The following is a 22958-nucleotide window of genomic DNA, read 5'->3' as shown; positions in this document are numbered from 1 at the left end:
CAGTTATGGTATATTGTTTATTGATCAATACAATGTGTTTAATGAAACACCCTGTCATTTATTTATAATTTAGAACTGGTGCGGAGAAAAGTGGGTTATTTTGTGTCGTTTCCAACCTGTTAGAGAAAACACAAATTGACCAGGAAACAAGCGTAGTAAACGCAGTGCGTCAAATCAAGTATAGGCGACATATGTCAATTCCAAATAAAGTAAGTAAAATGTTCACGACTGAAGAGATTTAATTAAGAAATAACAAATTCCCAATCGTGGTTTATCATAGAATAACCCGTGTTTTGAGTTCTTATGCGTAAGAATATATCACGAAGGCCGTAGGCCTGAGTTATATATTGCTTCGCTTAGGAACGAAAATCTCGGGTTATTCTACGATAAATCACACTTGGGAGCTTGTTATTTTGATTCTAACACGACGTCCTACATGTAGTACCAACAGTGTTGGAAAAAATGGTAACTGTCTTTTTACGACCGTGCTACGCACCTGGATCGGATGGCGTCACTGCACGCGCATGGGTAATCGCAAAATAACTGTTGCCTGATGTTCTTCTATGTGTATATATGTTATTTGCTGGTCGTGTTAGAATAGAATTTAATATTATATCTTTAGAGAGGATATTCGTTTGTTTCAGTGTAACATTCACGAGTGAGCAGCAGATGAAATATTTTCACGAGTGACATAGGTATGGTGTTCACGAGTGAAAGATACTTTCATCTTACATGTGAAAAATGTATTTGATATTTTTCTTTGTAAAAAAACAACAAATATATTTCACTTTAATAATTAGATGATTTACTGAAAAAGCATATAATAAATTAGTACGTCGCAATAATTTATGACTATTTTTATCTGTTTTGTTTCAGAATATTTTATGATGTTTCTGCCATGTGATGTTTTTCTTTGAATCTTTGAAATTGTGCAGAAAAGATACATTTTTTTTTTCCATTGAACAATCAACAATGTGAACACGTACATATCTTTCTACAGAGCTATCATCACTATGTACACAAACATTTTTGCTTTTAAAAAACTATTTACAATGAAGCGATTAAACAGAAGTATGATATCTTGATACATTATATCGTTTTCTAGTGAGACGTATTCAATTTCTCTAGCGGGTTAATTCGTGCTATTTGAAAGCATTTTAATGTTTCATTTCAGGACCAGTACATTTTCTGTCACCAATGCGTGAACGAATATCTTCGTACCTTTGATATCTACTCCAATTTTGAACTCAAGACTTGATGCCCAAGTTATCATCAACGCCGGAAATATTGAACATGTAGCATAACATATAGCTAAAATCTAATTATGAGTATGAGGAGCATTAGCTTGTTACTTCCCTTGAATTGTTGTATTATAAAGCGCAAGGATAACCAAATATTACATTGGTCCCTTTCAGTTGGATTCCTCTGACATTTTCGTTATTACCTATATCCGATGTTGCGGTTGGTCAAAATAAATATGCATTTTATGAGTATGTTTCTAAATAAAATGATTAATCCAACCTAAATTTAACAGTGGACCACTAAGAGAAAACCTGTCCTTAATCATTTTCCAGTCATATGAAATTTAGTATAGATATTGCTTTTGAAAATTACAAAGAAGTCAACGATAAAAACCGAGGAAGGACCAATCTACATCTTGGACATAATCAGGGGAAGTAACTGACTAATGTTCCCCATTGGCTGTCTAATTCTAAGTGGAAGCTCGACGTAAATGCGATAGGGTTTGACACAGCATCGTTCCAAACCTTAGAAACAGCATCAAGTAGATAACTGTTACAGTAATATATATGCGTCTAGTTTTAATTTATTTGTATATTTATTTTGTATACATTTTTGTAAATACGCAATTAATATTGTGCTCACCTTGTATATCCTTTATTTTTTATAAATATAATACAATGTGTTATACTGTCGCTTCGTTGGAAATGAATAAGTGGTTTTGTTACTTTGATATTTGATATTGACTATGGAAGTTCAGCTGCGCTAAAACAGGTCAAGATTGACTGTGACCGTTTTTAGCTCTACTATTCTTTGATATTGAACTCGCCCATGCGTCGGCGTCGGCGTCCGCGTCCCGATTTGTTTAAGTGTTTGTATGTAAGCTGGTATCTCAGTAACAACTTGTGGGAATGGATTGAAACTTCACACACTTATTCACTGTGATAAACTGACTTACATTACACAGGTTCCATAACTCTGTTTTGCTTTTTTACAAAATTGTGCCCCTTTTTCGACTTAGAAATTTTGGTTAAGGGTTTGTATGTAAGCTGGTATCTTAAGACCCACTAATGGGAATGGATTGACATATTTGTTCACTGTCATCATCTGACATGCAAAAAGTAGGTCCCATAACGCTACTCTGTATTTTTTTCAAAATTAAGCCCCTTCTTTCACATTGCAGTTTTTGGTTAAGTTTTTGTATGTAAGCTGGTATCTCAGTATCCACTAATGGGAATGGATTGAAACATCACAACTTGTTCACTGACATGATCTGACATGCACTGTACATGTCCCATAACTCTATTTTGCATATTTCAAAATTATGCCCCTTTTTCGACTTAGCAGTTTTTGGTCAAGTTTTTGTATGTAAGCTGGTATCTCAGTATCCACTAATGGGAAAGAATTGAAACTTCACACACTTGTTCACAGTCATGATATATCATGCAATGCAAAGGTTCAATAATTCTACTTCGCATTTTTACAAAGTTATGCCCCTTTTTTTAACTTAGCAGTTTTTGCTTAGATTCTTATATGTAAGCTGGTATCTCAGTACCCACTAATGGGAATGGATTGAAACTTCACACACATTTTCACTATCATAAGCTGATAAGCACTGTGCAGGTTTCATAACTCTGTTTCCCATTTTTACAAAAGTATGCCCAATTTTTGACTTTAATTTGTATTCATTCAGTTAACAAGGCTGTTGAATAATCGAGCGTTTTTCTTTTCCTTTTCTTTAGAACTTGAATGGGAATGAATATTCGATCTAGTGATAGGCTTCAAACATTAATTATTTCCCTTGACGTAGTTACACACTACTGGCGCATATACAACGTAAAATGTTGTGTCAGGGATGAATAAAAATGTAGGCGATAAAAATCTTCATCTTAAACTGTAGCCTGTTAAAGTAAAACGGTTTAGTCCGTTATGCAACAAGCTAAGGAAGCGACACAGTCTGGTTGCTCAAGGAATGTAGTTGCTTAAAACAGATGGCCGCTAAGACAAGTTCAACTTGAACATTTGTTATGTGGTAGAACGAGGCTTGTGTTATTGCGAATATGTACGCCCAAGACCTTAAAATGACTTTTGATCCTTTTATAAAAAGAAGAAACTTGCGGTGTGTTAATGAAACAATAATGTAAATTATATCATTTTGAGACCAACTAATGCTTATTAACTTTGTTTACTACTTATATATTATTTAACAACTACAAAAACTATGGGAAATCACTGAACAAAATTGTCTTGCACTATGATATCAATGATAGTGTTATCTTATTTGTTAAATGTACCTTTACGTGTATATAGAAGATTTTCCATGACACTTAAATTTTCTATTTATAATTTTGCTTAAAATTTGCAAACATTTGTTAAATTTCCAATATTTACTAAATTCATTAAACTTAAAACTATAGACTGAATTGTTGTGTGCTTTTTTTCAGTAGACCCACCACCTATATTGATATCATAATAGTAAGCACGTCATTTACCACCATTTATTCCCGAAATGTATACAGTGAAATACATCATATTTCATTAACATAAGCGACTTATTGATGATAATGTTGTCTGAAAAAAAAAACTCGATCAAGTTGAAGTTATGAACAAAGTTCAGAGATTAAACAGAAATGCACGTGCTAAAAAATTCAGCCTCCCCGAAACATAACCATTTTTTTATATACTTGTCTGTTAATGATGGGACCTCGCCTTGAAGATTTAAACAATCTAGGGGAAGATCCATTGCATGCATAGACCGCAAACAAGTACAATGGTTTGGCAGAGTCTGATTATGGGAAGAGCCAAGTACAAGAGCCAGTACTCCTAAGCTACACCATGTTGAAGTGTTACGGAACAGTGTACATAAAAGAAATGTTCCACCAGGCAAGTCCCTGACACCCGCGGCGGTAAGACAAGGGACCAATGTAAGCCTTACATTTGTTCATGTTAATGTATACCAACACCCTTAACGAACCACATGTACATGTACACAATAATTTTGATAAATGCTTGAATTGAAATGTCTCAGAGTTGTTTAATTCGTTCTTTACGACCTTTCTATAGCAATTAAGATTAAGTGAGTGATTTTGGGCCTTCATAGCCTTCTTGTTTTTATACGCCCGTGGCGTCGACCGGTCAGTGTCCAAAGCATTTCCGCTCTCTAAGTCGAATAGTTTTCATCTGATCTTCACTTAACTTGCTGACAATATTTGTGGGCATAATATCTCGGCCAAGTCCGATAACCACCAAAATCGCCCCAGGCACTCTTGGATTATGGCCCTTGAATTACTCGAAAAACTGCGAATTTAGCCTTGTCCGCTCTCTAAGTCAAAAAGTTTTCATCCGATCTACACCAAACTTGCTGACAATATTTGTGGGCATAATATCTCAACCAAGACCGATAACCACCTAAATTACCTTAGCCACTCTTGAATTATGGCCCTTGAATTACTCGAAAAACTGTGAATTTAGCCTTGTCCGCTCTCTAAGTCAAACAGTTTCACCCGATCATCACCAAATATGCTGACAATGTTTGTGGACATAATATCTCGCCCAAGTTCGATAACCGCCCCAATCGCCCCAGGTACTCTTGGATTATGGCCCTTGAATTACTCGAAAAACTGCGAATTTAGCCTTCGACGACGGGCGTATTTTGTGACAAGTTGGCACTCTTGTTAGTTACGTACACGGTTATATTATTAATCAGAGCTGCGAGAAATATGTAGCATAATGAAAATAGTGCATTAGTAAAAAATAACTTCATTTACGAAATATTCACAGAACAGTGTTAACCGAAAAGTAACGTCTTATATCATATATCAAATCTGAATAATATCATAATGGTTACTTGTCAAAGCAATCACGTTCCGTCAGCTCGAATTCCTTGCTGTGGTACGGGGTCTTACAGATCATATTCATAACATTTTACTTCTGGTGGTATCCAGTAACCACATGAAGACTAAAAGGATTAACTCTAGGTCAGATTTCTTTGTTTACTCGGTTGTTTAGAACAACGATAAATACTGCATAAGCCTTTCAGAAAGAAGGAAGTTCTGGGTTCCCACCAAGGACTTGGTTATACCAGAGATGTGAAATAGAAACCATTAGCTCTAGATAAGCTCCCTTGTGTGGATCACGACTGTCTTTTCTTCATCAAAGCAGTTTTCTAAGGGTTCAGAAATTGAAGTGCAATACACATATAATATAATATATTTTTTATTTAAAGTTTGTGCATCATAATATTATCATATAAACAGGAACATCCACCAAATACAGTCATAACCGACATTATAGGAACAAACTATGCATACAATGAAGATAATGAATATAATAATCCTTGCATGTGGTTATGGATAAAACACAAAATGACAGATGATATATTCAAAGCAAATTTCCATAGAAACTTCTCTAATCCTAACAGGTATTCTAGATCTTCTAGCGGAAAAAAAGACCCAACGGCGTCAGAATTGTTATGAAATATCTTGATTTATCTCAGATCAAATGTCAAATGTGTGATCACGTTATTAGTATATTGCTCATAAAACTTCAACAATTCCTTATAAGTACATTTAGATTACACGCTTATGAATGATTTGAAAACTATGCACGCTTGGAAATGTAACTAAATAGATAGAGCACATAGAAAACATACATTGTCTAAAACACGTGCTTGCTGAATACACAGTTCAAACTCGATACATCATACGGATAAGCAATGCGTTATATAATATCTCATATCATAATTTAAAGTAACTCTATAAAACACTTATAAAGCATCATAAAAATCAGACCTGGAGCTCTACCAAGGTGCCCGTCCATGCCTCGAGAAATTACAAGGGGGACACCTATAGGGTTCTCCGCCACCAGAATAGCTGTACACGTAGACCTAAAACTGTCTCAGTTAGACTCTAAACCTAACGAAATACACAGACGTGAGCACAACTCTGACGTCAAATCAATGTAAAGCTCACGAAGCATAGACATAACGCATATATGAAGTATTCTAAAGGTCACGTTTCAAATTTATTCAATGGCAATGGCCGAGCTCAAATTGTTATCACGACCAAAATTATACTGAGAGATGTTTTCAAGGTCAGATATAAGGACAAAATCTTAGGTCATAGCTAATAGTCCGAATTACTAAGGCTGGCGACATCGTAATATAAGGTCCTCATTTGCGTTGGATCCTATATGGATGGGTTTAGTGACCGCTGAGAGAAATCACACAGTACCATGTACCCTCTTTTCCCCATATGCATGCAACGTACGTATTATAACATTTGCTCTGTGAATGTTAAATTTTACTCAAATTGATACCGTCACCATGCCCTAACCAATGAACCGAATGGGTAATGAAACCTCTCACAATATTAATTTCAAAGATATGTCTTCAATAATAGAGAGAGAGACATACACATAAGTCACAATAGCCCGGGATGAAAACATGCTTGTAATGCGATTTGCGCGCGGTTCCTACCTGCGTTGAGTCGTATACGGATGCGTATTGTGAAAGCCGAAAAAAAAAACAGCTACAGATATACTTATTTCATATGCAACCTATTTTAACATTTGCTCTGTAAATATCAATTTGTTACTCCACATTGACTCCACCATCTTCCCCTAAACACTAAGCCGATTCGATTCGGCAGTAAACCCCTCAAATGGTGGATCAAACGCTTAATTCACACAGATATGTTTTCAAGGCCGGATAAGGACAAATTTAAGTTATAGTACCTCGAATTACTAAGGCTTGTAACATCGTAGTATGAGCTTCTCATTTGTGTTGAGTCCTATAAGGATGAGTTTTATAAAAGCTGAAAGAAATCAGCCAGTACCAATTATTTTCCATATGTATGCAACGTAGTACGTATAATAACATTTGCTCTGTAAATATTAAATTTTACTCAAATTGATACCTTTACCCTGCCCTAACCAATGAACCGAATCGACGGTAAAATCCCTCAAATTGTAGATCACAATATTATTTTCAAAGTTATATCCTCAATATTATAGAGGGACACACACATAAGTTACAGTAGCCCTGGATTAAAAAGGTTTGTAATGCTATTTGCATGCGGATTTTACCTACGTTGAGTCGTATACGAATTACCAATATCTACTTCGACTAAAATTTATATCGGATAAAAGACATGATTGAGTTTAGAGAGATCCATGTCTTTTGTATCAGAAAGTGTTTTTCCCTGATACCAGACATGTATCAATATAATTCAAATTGTGTGTGAATTGGTATTTGCATGTATATTCATAATGTCTTATTAGATAGAATGTTGTTGGCAGATAAGTTTGTTAAAAAAAATAATATTATTATGAGAAATTTACATATGTTATTAGGATATATACATCTTTTACATGTCGCCATATTTATATGTATTGTTGTATTGCCTCATGGGTCTCAGACCTTCTGGATGGAAATAAATAAAACTAAAAATAAAAAAAAACAATATTCAATTCGACTAAAATTATATCGGATATATAGTATGAAGGAGTTCATGGAGATCCCTGTCTCTCGGATCAGAAAATGTTTGTGTTTTTATCTGATACTGGACATGTGTCTTTCTTGTCAGAAGAATTAAATCTTATGACTGATACAGATCGTTAGTCTTCATCGGTGTCTATGTTATGTTCGATATTTGCTTATTTTGTATTCGATATTAGATTTTTGTCTGCTTTTTAAGAGCATGTTTTATTTTATATTTGATATCTGTATAGCATAACAGGGTATTTTATTTGTTCTTGTAAAGGAAAGTAAGGTTTAGGGATTTTAAATAATTGAACTTCCTTCAATTTTAAGTAGGTTTAATTTAATTCAGTTTCTCTCAAGAAAACAAATTCGATTGTCAAACGTGTCACTAAAAGTTTGTGCTACAGGATTTTATCATGTTTAGTGTTCAATTTTGTTTATGGAACAAAGCCGATATACACATTCTTAACTTGTAATAAACAGGACGTTTGGCGATATAATAAAGTAATATCTCATGGGCCATCTAGCATTTCTTCTACATAAAATAGGGTTATTATAACAGTAGCATGATCTGGGATGCTGTATTCGGCTCGTGTGGATTTTTTGCCAAATCGGATCTCACGAGGCGCATCGGCAAAATCCCAGATCTAGCTACTGTTATAATAACCCATTTATTATATAGCTCAATCTTTTGTTATTGTTGTTGTTTTGACGAAATCTTCAATGTTTATCGATATTAAAATGGAACTAAGTGAAGTTTTATGTGCGCTATTTGTAGAACTGTGTCAGGTCATGCTTATTAATGAAATTAGTCCGGCAGCATTCAATACGGTAGGTACAATGCGGAATTTAAAAGGTACAATACGGAATCTTTTTCTGCCGGTCTATATTTAATTGTGAAATACAAACCGATTTTTTTACAGAATTTATACAGGTATATTATTAGAACGTATATATTTACATGTAAGAAACAGAGAACAGGTATAGAAGAGAAATAGCTAGATAGGCTTAGGTTACTGTAATAAAATGAAATAAAATGTTCTGTCTGTTGTGTTTACTATTTAAAGAACCTATTGAATGAGTTGTTATTATGAAAATAAATTAATGCTGAAACTTTGAGATATTTTTGCGTTATCACATAACAACGTTAATTTGTCTCCATTTCGAATAAAATAGCCATTATGTTTTGTAATGTGTATCCGCCGTTTTTATGATCTGCGGAAGTAATAACATTTAGTACTAAAAGTCTTTATACATTTATTTACAATGTTACTTTCGTAATATTTTATTACATAAATTTCACTTGAGATATTATATACCACCAGTTTAAAGCTACACGCTCACAGTTTGGGTTAAATATTTCAACATGTTCGTTTACACCAAGCTTGGCATAGAATGTACATGTATATATGACACTGAAAAGTGATTTAACGGGTTGAGAATAAAAGTCAGATTTTGGTCAAAGTGTAACAAGTAAGTATAATTGTTTGCATTATTTCAAAAGCGTTGCAACGGTTAACTACCTTCTGCACAATAGTTTTGGTTATTTGTAAGAATATCTTGCCAAAAACTTATGTTTTAATTTCTACCCTTGAACTCACTTTTCTTTGATTTTGAGAGAAATTATTTTTCGCCGAAAGTGTGTGGGCTAATAAGTTAATGTGTTCAAATGAAACCCGATTTATTAGAACAGAAACAAACTGAAATTTACTGAAACAAATAAAAAGTACTGAAACCTACAACGACAGGTTCACCTTCCATGTGTATATGTGTATAATTGTTATACATGTGTCAGCCTACAATGCAAACAATGTCATTCAGTTTGAAAAGCAGTTGATGCACATATTAATATTTCATGAAAAATTATAAAATAAGAGTGTGATATCATTCAGAGGTTTCACATATGATCACGCCGTAACAAAGGAAATACTAAAAAATGACACCATAGTTATATCCGAAAGGAAATTATTTGAAAATGAATTCAGATTGTTTTACTTTTTTATCAAAACAATTGCAATTTACTATCAAAAAGGTCTCAAATCTACGTCTAAACAATCACGGGAGAAACGGTAATTGTATTCATTTCAACCAACGTTGAAAAAAAATGTATGATAAAATTAGTGGAAAATTAAAATTTTGCTAAAATAGAATAAGAATTGTGATTTTTCTTGACTATTTCAGTTTAAAATTTTCTGCACAATATGTTTAGTAATTTATTAGGATACTTAAAAGTTTGCAAAATACACATATCCATAAATCTGTATCACTAATTTCTTTCACACCTACAACATTTTATCGATTTTTGAGATGTTTCGCCTAAAGAGTGTGAAAGAGTTGCTTTAAATGGGTGTCTGAAACTTAAAACCCTTTACGGCTTTTTTTTCTATTTTGAAACAATCTCCGTTTACAATTTTATTGTTCAGTATACATATCTTCCGGGTCGAGGATCAGGATGTTTTACAGCATTAACCCGTGCAGTATTGAAATATGTGCCTCAAATGTAATATTATTACGTTTTTAGTGGAAAACTTTGACGATGATATGACTATACATGATAAAAAAAACTGTTAAAGCTTTACGGTACGTAATGAAATAATAAGTGTTTATTCATTCTCAGCTGTATTGAAGCAATAAATTTTTGGGCAAGGAATCATGTGTAAGTGTGTTTAGGATATTAATGGTGGTTGTGTTAAAATAGACAACATCCGTCGTCAACTTGGAAGTTTTACCTGCATAGCCGTCCGGCAATTGCATAAGTATTCCTATTACATTCTATCTTTTAAATCAGCAAACATTTTTTACACTAATATAGGATTAATACAATTATGAACTTAGTAGCTGTGTAAATTAATGTGATTTGATTTCCAGATGACCAGCACAGCTTATTGCACAGTTAGTTCGTAACATACTAGTTATAACACTATAAAGTATAAATATATTAGTTCTTATCAGAAAGTTTAACAGGCAATATTCAATAAATGTGCAAAAATATATACGATTTTAGTAAATATACAGTATCATTACTGAATGCATATCATTGTTTATTTCATGTAACATTAATATGTCATTCAGTCATTTACATAATTTATTTTATTATTTTCTATCTTTTTTTAAAAGGTACATTCGCCCAATGTGTTAAGGAGCAACACAACAAATAAAGCATTCAATTTGCATGACACTTACTGTCTATTGTTTTCATCTCTAAACACAGTTGTCCCAGTTTATACATTAGTGCACTAAGCAGATAATATATCTATACATCTATAAAATAGATGAAATGATTAAATATCTTTAAAATGATGGACATGGATTTTATGTATCAAAAATATCATTGTTTGCCTCCAACAAAATTATTCACGCCCCATCAAGCCATACGCAATAATGAATGTGCATGTGTAGTTCAATTCGTCTGGTTGCATACGTAACATTTATTGCTTTCAACCAGTCAATGTAACGATACTGATCTTTCTACATTAAACTTAAATGTATATGTCAATTCACTTTAATGTGATATATGGTATACAAGTACATACATTTTTTACCATTTTACCTTTAAATTTGGTAACTTAAACAATAGTAACATGCGCTACATGAGACTATTCTGATTATATTTTTTTTTTTGTAACTTAAGCAATAGTAACATACGTTACACGAGGGACAGCCCAAAAAAATAATATGATATTACACACACCAAATATGTTGTTATTAAGGACGAACGTTGCTGTAAACATCCCTAGTTATTTCTTTTGAATGTTGTGTTACAAAGTAATGTAAGTAATAAATGCAGTTTTCCGTTAAAATTGAAATTAATTTGGAAGCCTTAGACTTTTTTGCTGAATTTCGTCCTGAAATTTATACTGTACAAAATTCAGGATATATGCGATTGAGTTCCGATTTTATTTTGTCGCCATATTGTTCCAGTTTTTTGCTACTGTGTCAGACACATGGCCCCATGACGTCACTTTTCGGGCAACTTTACATTCAGAAAATGCTACTCAATGGTACATAATTCATCGAAATAAGATTGACGCTTAAGACGTCAGAGACGGTATTGTAACGTCAGAACGGAAAAAAATTACATCAACTTTTGCTACAAAATTTTCCTTAAGATCCAGTTTATAAAACATCGGCTCGATAACAAAAAAACCATATAACTTTGGTATGTTGTTTCACAGTATGTGTACGTGTAGTAGAAACATAAATACTTAGGGGTCACCGACTTTTATTTTTCAATATTTGACGATATTTTACCACTACCCCATTAAGAAATGACACGCTAAATCGTGTTTTATTTAACAAAAAAAATCTAAAAAGGTTTCCGCCAAGAAATAATTTTTTTGCATCGGACCAGCAGCTGTGCTTAATTAAAATAAAAGACACTGTCTCAAGAATAAATTCTCTGCGTCAGACCAACTGCAATACTTTATCGTCATCTAAAGATCTATCTTTCAGGAACAAATTCTCTTCGCTGGACTAGCTACTCTGCCTAACTATGACCTCAATGTCTCTGTCTCTTTGTCTCTCTGTCTCTGTCTCTCTCGTGCGGAAGGTCGCGACTTTGGACGCCAGTCGTTTACTAAGGATGTGAAAAATGATACCAGTTGCTCAGCATTATGTGGATAGAACAGACTCTTCTTTTAAGCCGTAATCTCGCATAAATGAGACGTGGAGATTGATGCTTAAAATGGCAGATTTTTTTTCATGATTCATCATAAATTGATTAGTGTACAAATAGTAATTTCATGCCGGATATAGGATCCGATATACTATTTACGTCTACCATTATGATTACTCTTCAATCTTTACTCTGTTGTTTGAGACCAAAACGCTTTTACTTTAACTGATTTGTTTCCTATTCAATGGCATTACCCACGACATTTCAATATAACGGAAGAATCGTGAAACAAATACGCAAACAATTGCCGTTTGAATACAGCCAATATTTCCCCAAAAAAAATGCTAAAACTCATGTTCTTCTAGAATATAGCTATAAGCATTGCGCGGTTACTGTCACGTTACGTCATGACGTCTATGATGTTGTAATGCAATCGGTCATAGCTGCCTTTTGAGATTAAAATTAAAGACATTTTCTGTGGTGTCTAGTTTATACTTTTTTGAAGAGTTTTGTTTTTCCCTTATAAAGTGGGTACGATGAGAGAAATATTACAGTTATTAAGCAACCAACCAGATTCAAGGAGCAACACTTCGGATAGGGTGCGTATTTAAGTCGTGTAAGATGTAACACCTAAAACGATACTTACAGCTTACTGACAGACGATAAATGTTTTTTGTTGACCAGTTGGAAAGTTGAACAATTTAGCCAAACTTATGTGTCGGTCATACCTATCTTGTACCAAGTATCACGGTGCAAAGATTGTCTAGAACCGATGTATTATCAGTGTGTGATATTGTAGTGAAGGAACCCTATTACACAGCGTGATATTGCACTGATTACAAGAACGTGGTAGCATCCATTTTGGCTCTGCGGCGAACGGACAAAGCGTAGGATTATAACTTGTGCACCTCATCCTCTCAACTACCAAATTAACTTTTTGTTTTGTTTTGTTTCTCTTACAAAAGGATACGTTCAGAATTCTTAGAATGTCCTTTACAATAACCAAAGGCGTTTCTATTGAACTACCTTTGCTTTCAGTTAAATTGTTTAAGGAAACATTGATTAACCATGAACAGTTTCCCTTGGTGTCTTATATAAATGAATGCCATTTTAAGCAATACAGTATGACAATTTTCTCTGGTGGGTTTTCTTGACCTCCCTTTGCTTTTGGAAAACATTAAGAAGCCGTTAACGATGTAATCTTATCTTTAAGAGATTATTATGATGTCTAATATAGAAGTGGGGGTTGTTATTAACATGGTTTACCCTGCCCTATTGCAACCGAAACAAATTAAATTACTCCTTGCAGCCATGTTATTTAAAGTTTCATTCTGGGAACATACTTTATATTTTTAATTAGTTTAATGCCCTGACCTACTGGCTTACATCAAAGAGACGTATTCATTTTCCAAGTATTCGTTGTAAGTAAAATATATGCAGCATAAAGTAAGACATTAAGTGTATTTATTATTCAAGTGCAGTTTTTTGACACATATATATGACATATTTAAAGCTACTCGGACATGGCTGAGGTGGAATTTAGCAACAGATTTATTTCCACCTGTTTTGGTATAGAATGTATATAAGACATAAAGTGAGTAAACATATTAGATATTGGTAAGATAGCTACAATAATATTGATATTTTTCGGCGACGCCGTCTAAATTCGTTTTCGTTACCTATGCCACGTGACTTCAGTTTGCGAATCAAACTACTTGATAACGCATTATAGATAATTTATCAAAGTGGAAGATTTATGTAACACTCTGCCTGATTGGACGAGAGTGTCAATTTCTTTCACTCGGTTGAATGTGCTACGCTGAGTGAAATGTAGACAAAGCGTTTATCGTAAATGAAGCTGTTCACAGTTTTAAAGCTAACTTTGGCTCAGTATATTTAGCAAGAATATTGATATATCTCAAAATGATAAGTAAGTTTAATAAATATGATAAAAACCTGTTTAAATACCAACATATATCAAATTAAAGAAAGAGCTGAATACGGTCTGCGTATCACATGAATAAGGGTGTGATAAGAGTATTTTATGTAGAGAAGTGCACATTAAAAGATTTTCCTTGTTACAATTGTCGTCTGTATATGAAAATGTTTCTTGCTTTTGTGACTTATTCAGATTGCATATTAAAACGAGTACTTGTTTGCTTTGATATATTTGTTATATATTATTTAACTGATTTATTATACATGAATATTTTTCTTTAGTATGGTATGCAAATATTGAACTCAGTTGAAATCTGTTTTATTATATATATGCTATATAATGACTGAATCTCGTTACACTGCATACAGTTTATCTATGTGATATGACTACGGTCTAACTTTACTTGTATGTTTTGCTTGACCTTCACTTTTTTATAGGTGTGACGTTATTGTCCAAAGATTCATGAATAGCGAATATGCCATTTGTTAAAGCGGGGTCAGTTGGCCTATTTTAGAAATAAATAAAAATAATAAAAAATAATAAATAAAAAAATCCTTTAATTGATTTTTTCTCATGTATTCTTTCTTCTTGTCGTTCGCAATTCTCATGTATTCTAATTAAACTTGATTTGTAGCATCTTTATTAGGCCCGCAGCCAACTTTGTTCAGCTGGGACATTTGACCCCTTTTAGGGGCTGCTAGAGCTAAAACTAGAAATGCCTTTATACAGCGTCTCATAAACAGCTTGGTGGATCTTTGTCATACTTGGTCTGGAGCATCATTATAAGGTCCTCTTCCAAATTTATTTTTATAGGAACTTGGGCCCTACTAGGGACCACTATAGCTAAAGTAGATATGCCTTTCTTCGCATTAACCACTAAAATGTAATGGATTTTTATCAAACTCGATATGTAACAATATTGTAAGGTCTCCTGTAATTTTGTTACAAATGAGGATAGGGACCAATTTAGCTAAAAATATAAATACGTTTAATGACCTCTTCTCATGAACCGCTTCATGAATCTTCATCAAACTACTGTTGTAATTATTCGTCTAAGGATAAACGAAACAAAATTGCAACCCTACGAAACCTTTGCGAAAAAATTAAAAGAGAACCATTTAAATTGTTAAAGTGCGGTGTTTAGTTTTGCAATTTGAAAAATGTTAGATGAAAGATGAATGTTAGATGAAAAATTCATAAACTTCTTTCCTTATTACAATTCGCCGACTATCATTTTTAAAGATATTTCTTGTTTCCATTCTTTCAAGCAAAATAGTTTGGATATTTGTTAGGATTTGTTAGGATCCTGTACCAGTACATTGTATCACCAGTCACTTTTAGTGCCAAAGTCCTATATATGTGTGAGAGAGGAAAATGTCGCTTACAAAGTATGAAAGAGTTACTTTAGCGGATACAAAATTCGCATGTCTGAAACTTTAAACTTGTAAAAGTTGTAAAATAACCTTCCTTTACATTTTTAAGGCAGTTAAGTGTGTCAACAGTACTTTATATCTTCCGGGTTGAGATTTGTTTTCAAATGCGTTGAAGCATTAACCACAGGTAGTATAATAACAATAAAAATTGAAGTATATATCTCACTTAAAGCCTTGTATGTAAATTAAAATATAACATGCACACTATTACGTTGTTTTAAGGAATTATACGTAAATTTCGTTTCAATAAGATATGATTATAGGTGCTTAAGTGTGTGATGTGTTAAAAGTTATTTCGCCATGTTGGGTTTAACTGACGAGATTAGTTTTCGGATATCCTGTTCAAGTGTTTTTTACATTTCATGGTGATCAAAATTGACATCACCCATCGTCACCCTGGAAGTATTTAATGCGTAGCTATAATTGCATAGGTATTGATATTACTTTCTCTCTTGTAAATCAGCAAATATAATTTTACCAATGTAAGAATTATTCAACTTTGGCATTTTATAGCTATGTAAATTAATGTGATCTGGTCTTTGGATACAATCTGTAGCTTATTGCACAGTTGAAGCATCACTTACTGTTTTGCTATGAAGTTAAAGTATAAATATATGTGTTCTTATCCACTTGTTTAGTTTATACAAATTTGTTTTACCTTATTGGAGCCATTTTCGAGTCCCCTTCCTGGAAAAACCAGTACTAGTGTCATGCATATGAGAAGTCATGGTCGCGAACCCAGTGGGGCTCAACCCATGACCCCCCGGATCAAGCGGCCGACACCTTATCCACTAGGTCACCGCTCCCCTTTAACGAGTATTATTTGATATATAATATTTGATATATATATATATGCAAAATTATAATTGTACAATAATGACGACATTTCATTACGGAAATAAGAAATAATGAAAATTCGCCTGATGTACTGGCTATTTTAATAGCTCTGCAATACTGTTATCTAATATTGTCCACATTTAGCAGCATTTTGCTTTTTGGTGCAAAAAGTACATCACTTATATAAATTTCTTTATTTCGTTTATTTCATAATATTGTTCTGTAAAAAATAATTTTGTGTAATAAACATTTTTTATGATAGAAATAAATATCTGTATTTGTTTAATTATTACTTCAAACGTCAGAAATAATTAATATTTTCACACACATGTTAACTGAAGCTTGCCTTTTGAAAACATTTTTCCTGTTATGCGATTCTTGTGGATTTTAGGATGTTAAAAATATCTCGTTTTATATACATAACTTTAAAAGTAAATTAAAAAAAAGTTGACAACACATCGCCCAACACAACGAATAAAATGATACTTGATAAGTTTTTCATGAAGTATCCATGCTCGTGCTCATTAAACTATGGATATCATCGTTCATGTAATTTCTATATACTATACTATATTATGTTTGAATTACGCAAATGGATGCTTTTACACTTTAAGGCAGTACTTCACATTCAGATATTTTTCCTTTTGTAAAATGTAGAATTTGGTTAAACCCTGATTTTTCGAACTTTCAGAAAACGCTTTAAAAACCCGCAATTACAAAGAATGGGTCATATGCTTGCTCATTTGCTTAACTGATTATCTGGTAATTATAATCACAAAATTTAGAACTCACTGACAAGTTTTTATAATGGCTTCTGCAGGAAAATTACAATTTTGATAACATTACATTTTATTTTTTATGTAGATGTTAATGAGAATCGTAAAAAAACATATTGTTCATACTAATGTCAAATAAAATATATAGGACCATATGCTTATTTTTGAGATGTCTGCTCTTGATTAAAGAGTACCGCACATTACACGCCGATTTTAAGATGTTTTTGGAATTATTTAATTTTAGTATCATATCTTAATTTTAAAGATAGTAACAATGTTGTTTTAATACATTTTCCTGTGATTTGCGTACAATTTGATTAACGATTTTCATTTCCATGCCTTAATAATTTACCATTACTTTCGGTTGATCAAATGTGCATTGAACTAACTTTATTGTTAAGGTTTGAATGCATAGTCACTACTACCAAGTACATGTATCAGAAAACTGTTATAAATGTGGCATAAACCATGTGTGGCGAGTAAAAATGGATTTGTAATTATATTCAAAATAAAAATTTGAGCCGTGCCATGAGAAAACCAAGTTGAACATAGTGGGTTTGCGACCAGCATGGATCCAGAACAGCCTGCGCATCCGCGCAGTCTGGTCAGGATCCATGCTGTTCGCTTTTAAAGCCTACTGGAATTGGAAAAACTGTTAGCGAACAGCATGGATCCTGACCAGACTGCGCGGATGCACAGGCTGGTCTGGATCCATGCTGGTCGCAAACCCACTATGTTGGTTTTCTCATGGCACGGTTCATATGTAGTATTTGCCCTTGGCTGAAAATGTGTACTACCGCTAAAAGATTTTTAAACAAAAGACTGTTGCTGCATGACAATTAGTTATGAATGTAGCTCTACACACAAAATTATTTTATATAGTTAGTAAAATTTAAGTTAAATAGTTAAACGTTGATTTTCTATTTCTAAACACGAAATATTTTAGTGCAAATTGGCATTTGGATATCATTATGCGGCACTCCAACTGCAAGGGTATTTCATGCTTTAGAATATACTCTGAACGTGTTATAAAAAGTCGCAAATAGACAAACTTACTGGTAACAATAGCTCAAAAATCTGTTGTTCATCAAGACTAAACTTTTCAATAACTCCATCAGAAACGACATTGATCGTCAGTTCGGAAATACAGTAGGCAGGTGTTGTTAAAAGTGCGTTTTCAAGTCTTGAAAATTATGGATTTTATCAATTTTTTTTTAAAGTATTCATATGGAATAAGTAGACTGTACCGAAATTTTCATCACTCTGCCTTTCCTCTGTATAATTTTCAGGTACTCTTTAACTTTTATCATACAGTTTACGAGAAAATAAAAGGATACGACTCTGAACCTGGTATGTTTGATCGCCATTAGCAGTAAGTCCAAAATGAAGTTAGGATTTCTCATATTGATGCCTTTGTTGTTCGGAAATGGTAAGTATTCTTTAATTGATTTTTATAATTAAGATTTATCCGTTAAAGGAGAAGGTTCACTTTTGCACCGAAATGGCCTAAAAATAGAAAGTCTCTAAATTTAGAAAAGAACATGTTTTCTTTTATCAAGTAGTATTGTTTCATCAAACTGTACAAAATATTTTACAATATATTCATTATAGAAGAAAATATCAGACATAACTGAAAATGATTTTAACATTATGGGTTTGGGAAACCTTCAATTTTTAATCGAATCTTTAAACATATCTGAAATTTTCGTTATGAGCACAACTGTCGACCACAATAAAAAATGACCATAAATTCTGTGAAATAAGCTGGACCAATGGGCATAATATTTTTTTGGTCCTTGAGAGTGCTCACTGCTAAAAACATTCCCATATGACCTAAATATGGTAAAAAATGCCCGTTTTCCCAAAATTCTGCGATTTCAGCAATATTCAGTGACATATTGTGAACAAAATAATAAATCTATTTATAAAAACTAAATTCCTTGCAGTAGATAAACATTCTGGTTAAGAAATAATAAATCTGTTCCTATATTTTATCAGTTAATAAAATATGGGCAGGAGTTAGGATGCGTAATAATTAAATCACGAGTGCGCAGCAAATAATTCGCATTTTACAGTACTACTTTTCAGCGTAATACGTCATTCGGGTCATATGCTGTTACAATTTACCCCCAAGGTTAGAAAGTGTTGCATAGCCAATAGAACGTATAGATATTTGTTTCTTTTTTATCAGAATTTTGAGAAGTATTTATAAATTAGTAATTTAGCATCTCACAAATTATTTATTAAAAGAATCATCAAATTAGGTTAGTTGACTGTGAGATACGAGTTACGAGCTTAACTTTTTATGACGTCACATCATTATGACGTCAAACTTTATGTCATACATTTATGACGTCACCGCCAAATTATAATTGAGCCAATTGAACACGCTCGTAGAGATCAAAACGCGTTTTACGGACCTACACATAAGTCAGTATGACTTTTATTCATAATTATGTTTTTGAACTGTTGTTTTCATCCATTTGGCCCTGAAATAATTCGTATGTAATGGAACAGAAGTAGAATCTCTTATGCCACAATCGTAAGGGGGTGAAATGTACCAGCCAGTCATATTTTATCGTAGATTCATGTATAGGCGATTTCGCTACATGTTTATATAGCAATTGCTGCGGATCGTGTTAGAATAGTAAACAATATATAGCTTTTTTAAATAACAGCCAATTTGAAAATTTTCAATGCATAGGCCATATTAGACTTAAGTGAACTTTGTCCATTGTGCATGATTTATAACAGGAACATTAAGAAAAAGGTCAAATCTGTGTAAACGGACACCCCTATTAAGAATCTACTTGTCTTAAGTTGTTATTTCCAATTTCTCAATTTTCAGAGCAAATTGTTTGTTTTAGGTATAGCGCTGTATTTCAACAGCATTTCAGTTAATAATATATAACGGCGGGTTAACCTAATCAGTTATTCTTGATTATGTACCAGTGCTGACAAATTCTCCACAAGTAGTCGCAACTACTCAACATGTGGGCTGGTGCAAAAACCTTTCTTAATTGACTACTGCTTAAGATTTGTTTGATATTTCTCACAATTATCTCGAGAGTCTACTCATACAATTACTGGTTAAAATTATTTTCAAAGTTTGTCATTTTCGTATTTTCTTTACAAGACTGTCTGTTTCATATTGTTATTTCCCCCACTCTCTCAGTTGTTAAAAGTGCAGTAGTATTATAAGTATGATGTACCATCTTGGATGATAAACATCTGTGTATCGAAAGATAGAGATGTTAGTTAAATGAAATCAGAATAACAGAAAAAGTAACATTCGTTGGAGATAATTGTTTCACTTCATCATTGTTTTGAATTATATGAGTTCTTACTTCAGGGACTACTTTGAATGAATGTAAAGAATGTGAATGCTGTAAAGGTGGAGCTACCCAATGTCACTTCTACAACAGTATCAGTAATTACTGTAAAGATAGATGTATCGATGGATATTATGGTGACCGGTGCTGGCATAAGTGTATGAAAAATTGTGAGAAATGTTTAAATGCACAATCCTGTACAAAATGTAGCAATGGATACTATGGGAGTTATTGTTATAAATGTCCAGAAAATTGTCTAACGTGTTCAAGCATGAACATATGTGAAAGCTGTAAAACTGGATATTACAATGGTAGATTATACGACAGCAATTCCTATCCGGTTTATTCGGATTGTCGCCATAAATGTCAGGATAATTGTACGTCTTGCACATCATATCGTACATGTACTAAATGCAAGGAAGGGTTTTACAATGGAAAACAAAACAGCACTATGGAATATAGTGACTGTCGTCATCAATGTCACGGTGATTGTAAGTCTTGTTCATCGTATAACAACTGCACTGAATGTGTATATGGTAAATACAACAATATCTACAGCAACTGCAGTGAGACCTGTGAGCAAAACTGCAAGTCATGTTCATCATATGATACATGCACGGAATGTATGGATGGTAAATATAACGACATTAATAATAATTGCAGTGAAAATTGTTCATCAAATTGTAAAGCTTGCATATCATATGATAACTGTTCTTCTTGCCAAGCTGGAAAATTTGGAACCTTTTGTCAGAACGACTGTGGAATTGGTTGCGAAAATCATCAATGTGACTTCAACGGTGGCAGTTGCACCTGTATATTAAATTTTCAAGGTGATAGATGCGACCAATGTGTGAACGGCAAATACGGACCTAATTGTAACATAACGTGTCCTTCTGGCTGTTTAAATAAGTCATGTGACATCAATGGCACTTGTTATTCATGCAAGACAGGGTTCACTGGAGCCATTTGTAATGAGTGTGTTCGCGGTACATACGGACCTGATTGTAACATTACATGTCCTTTAGGCTGCGCAAATAATTCATGTGACCTCAGTGGCAACTGTTATAGCTGCAAGTCAATGTTCTCTGGAGACATGTGTGACGAGTGTGTGTCTGGAAAATACGGAACTGATTGTGATATTTCATGTCCTGCAAACTGCAACAATAGTTCATGCAAAAGCAATGGTGAATGTTACAGTTGCAAAACTGGGTTTTCTGGAAGCACGTGTGACGAATGTGTTCCTGGTAATTATGGAACTAACTGTGATATACCGTGTTCGGCGAGATGTGGAAATAAATTATGTAGAAGAAATGGCGATTGTTATAGTTGTATTTCTGGGTTCTCCGGGAGCAGGTGCAGTCAGTCCGAAAATGGTGAGTATAATAACATTTAAATCATAATACAATATATTCCACAAGCAGATGGCGAGAATGCGTTGTTGGATTTTAAAGCAGCCCGTTCACTATATTTTTCCGCTACAGTTTCTTTTTGTTTCGGACCTACTTTACAATTCATGTCCCTTTGGCAGCTTGTTTTGAATGTTCAGTGCTTCCGGGAAATCTACCTTTTCCCTTTATCTTTTACGCTCATCGTTGCAGTTCAACAAACGGTTTCCTAATGATTATTAGGTAGTTACTGAAAAAAACTGAATCAAATTTCAAGGGAACATTTTACAATGTATGATATAACGTCAAGTGATATGATTTTGAAGTGTTTTCATTATCATAAAATATGACTGCCTATCAGACAAGTGGAAAAGCAGATCACGTGAGCCATTTTTTTGCTGTTTTCTGTGGAAGCCGATAAAGGTGGTAATAGATACACTTTTATTTGAACACACTGTGAAAATTTTGAAAGAATGGTTAGTCATGTAATATAAGGCTCTAAGTAAAGAAAGTCTATCCATAATGCAGATATGAATCCCATTGTCTTAAACAGTGCACTAGTAAAGAATTCATTAACATGCATACATGCTATGGTCCTTCTTATCCAGTGAAATATTTTCTGAACATATTGTTGTAAATTATACAAAACGAAAATGCTAACAATTGTGTATGTAATATAAACATGTTGTAGTTAATAATACAAAATATAATAGAATTACAAATTTTGCTGGTTGCAGCCAGTACACAGACGGAGCCGGATGGAGATAACATGGGAGTAACAATTGGAGCAGCAGCAGGGGGAGGTGTCTCCGTGCTGATATTAATATCCCTGATTGTTGTTATCGTTCTACGTAAAAAGTAGGTTTTCATTAAGTTAAAAAGTGGTGATAACAGTTTTATGACATATCTCCGAACATTTCC

General features: G+C 33.4%; 1 protein-coding gene and 1 long non-coding RNA gene across 2 annotated transcripts in view; both read left to right on the top strand.

Moving 5' to 3' along the window:
- The first annotated feature begins 73 nt into the window (after positions 1-73).
- Positions 74-3657, top strand: LOC128557110 (uncharacterized). The gene is made up of 2 exons (XR_008371038.1): positions 74-209; positions 1175-3657. It is a non-coding gene; the product is annotated as an uncharacterized LOC128557110 (long non-coding RNA).
- Positions 3658-20764: 17107 nt separating this feature from the next.
- The window catches only part of LOC128557109 (receptor-type tyrosine-protein phosphatase kappa-like), a 33325-nt gene continuing 31131 nt past the window's right edge, over positions 20765-22958 (top strand). Inside the window, exons 1-2 of the mRNA XM_053543819.1 lie at positions 20765-22025; positions 22775-22895. Coding sequence (XP_053399794.1) covers positions 20813-22025; positions 22775-22895 — 1334 coding nt within the window. The 5' untranslated portion in view covers positions 20765-20812. The remainder of the gene's footprint in view (positions 22026-22774; positions 22896-22958) is intronic.

Source organism: Mercenaria mercenaria, chromosome 5, assembly GCF_021730395.1.
Source record: "Mercenaria mercenaria strain notata chromosome 5, MADL_Memer_1, whole genome shotgun sequence".
Lineage (NCBI taxonomy): Eukaryota > Metazoa > Mollusca > Bivalvia > Venerida > Veneridae > Mercenaria > Mercenaria mercenaria.
This window is presented reverse-complemented; position numbering and strand designations above follow the sequence as displayed.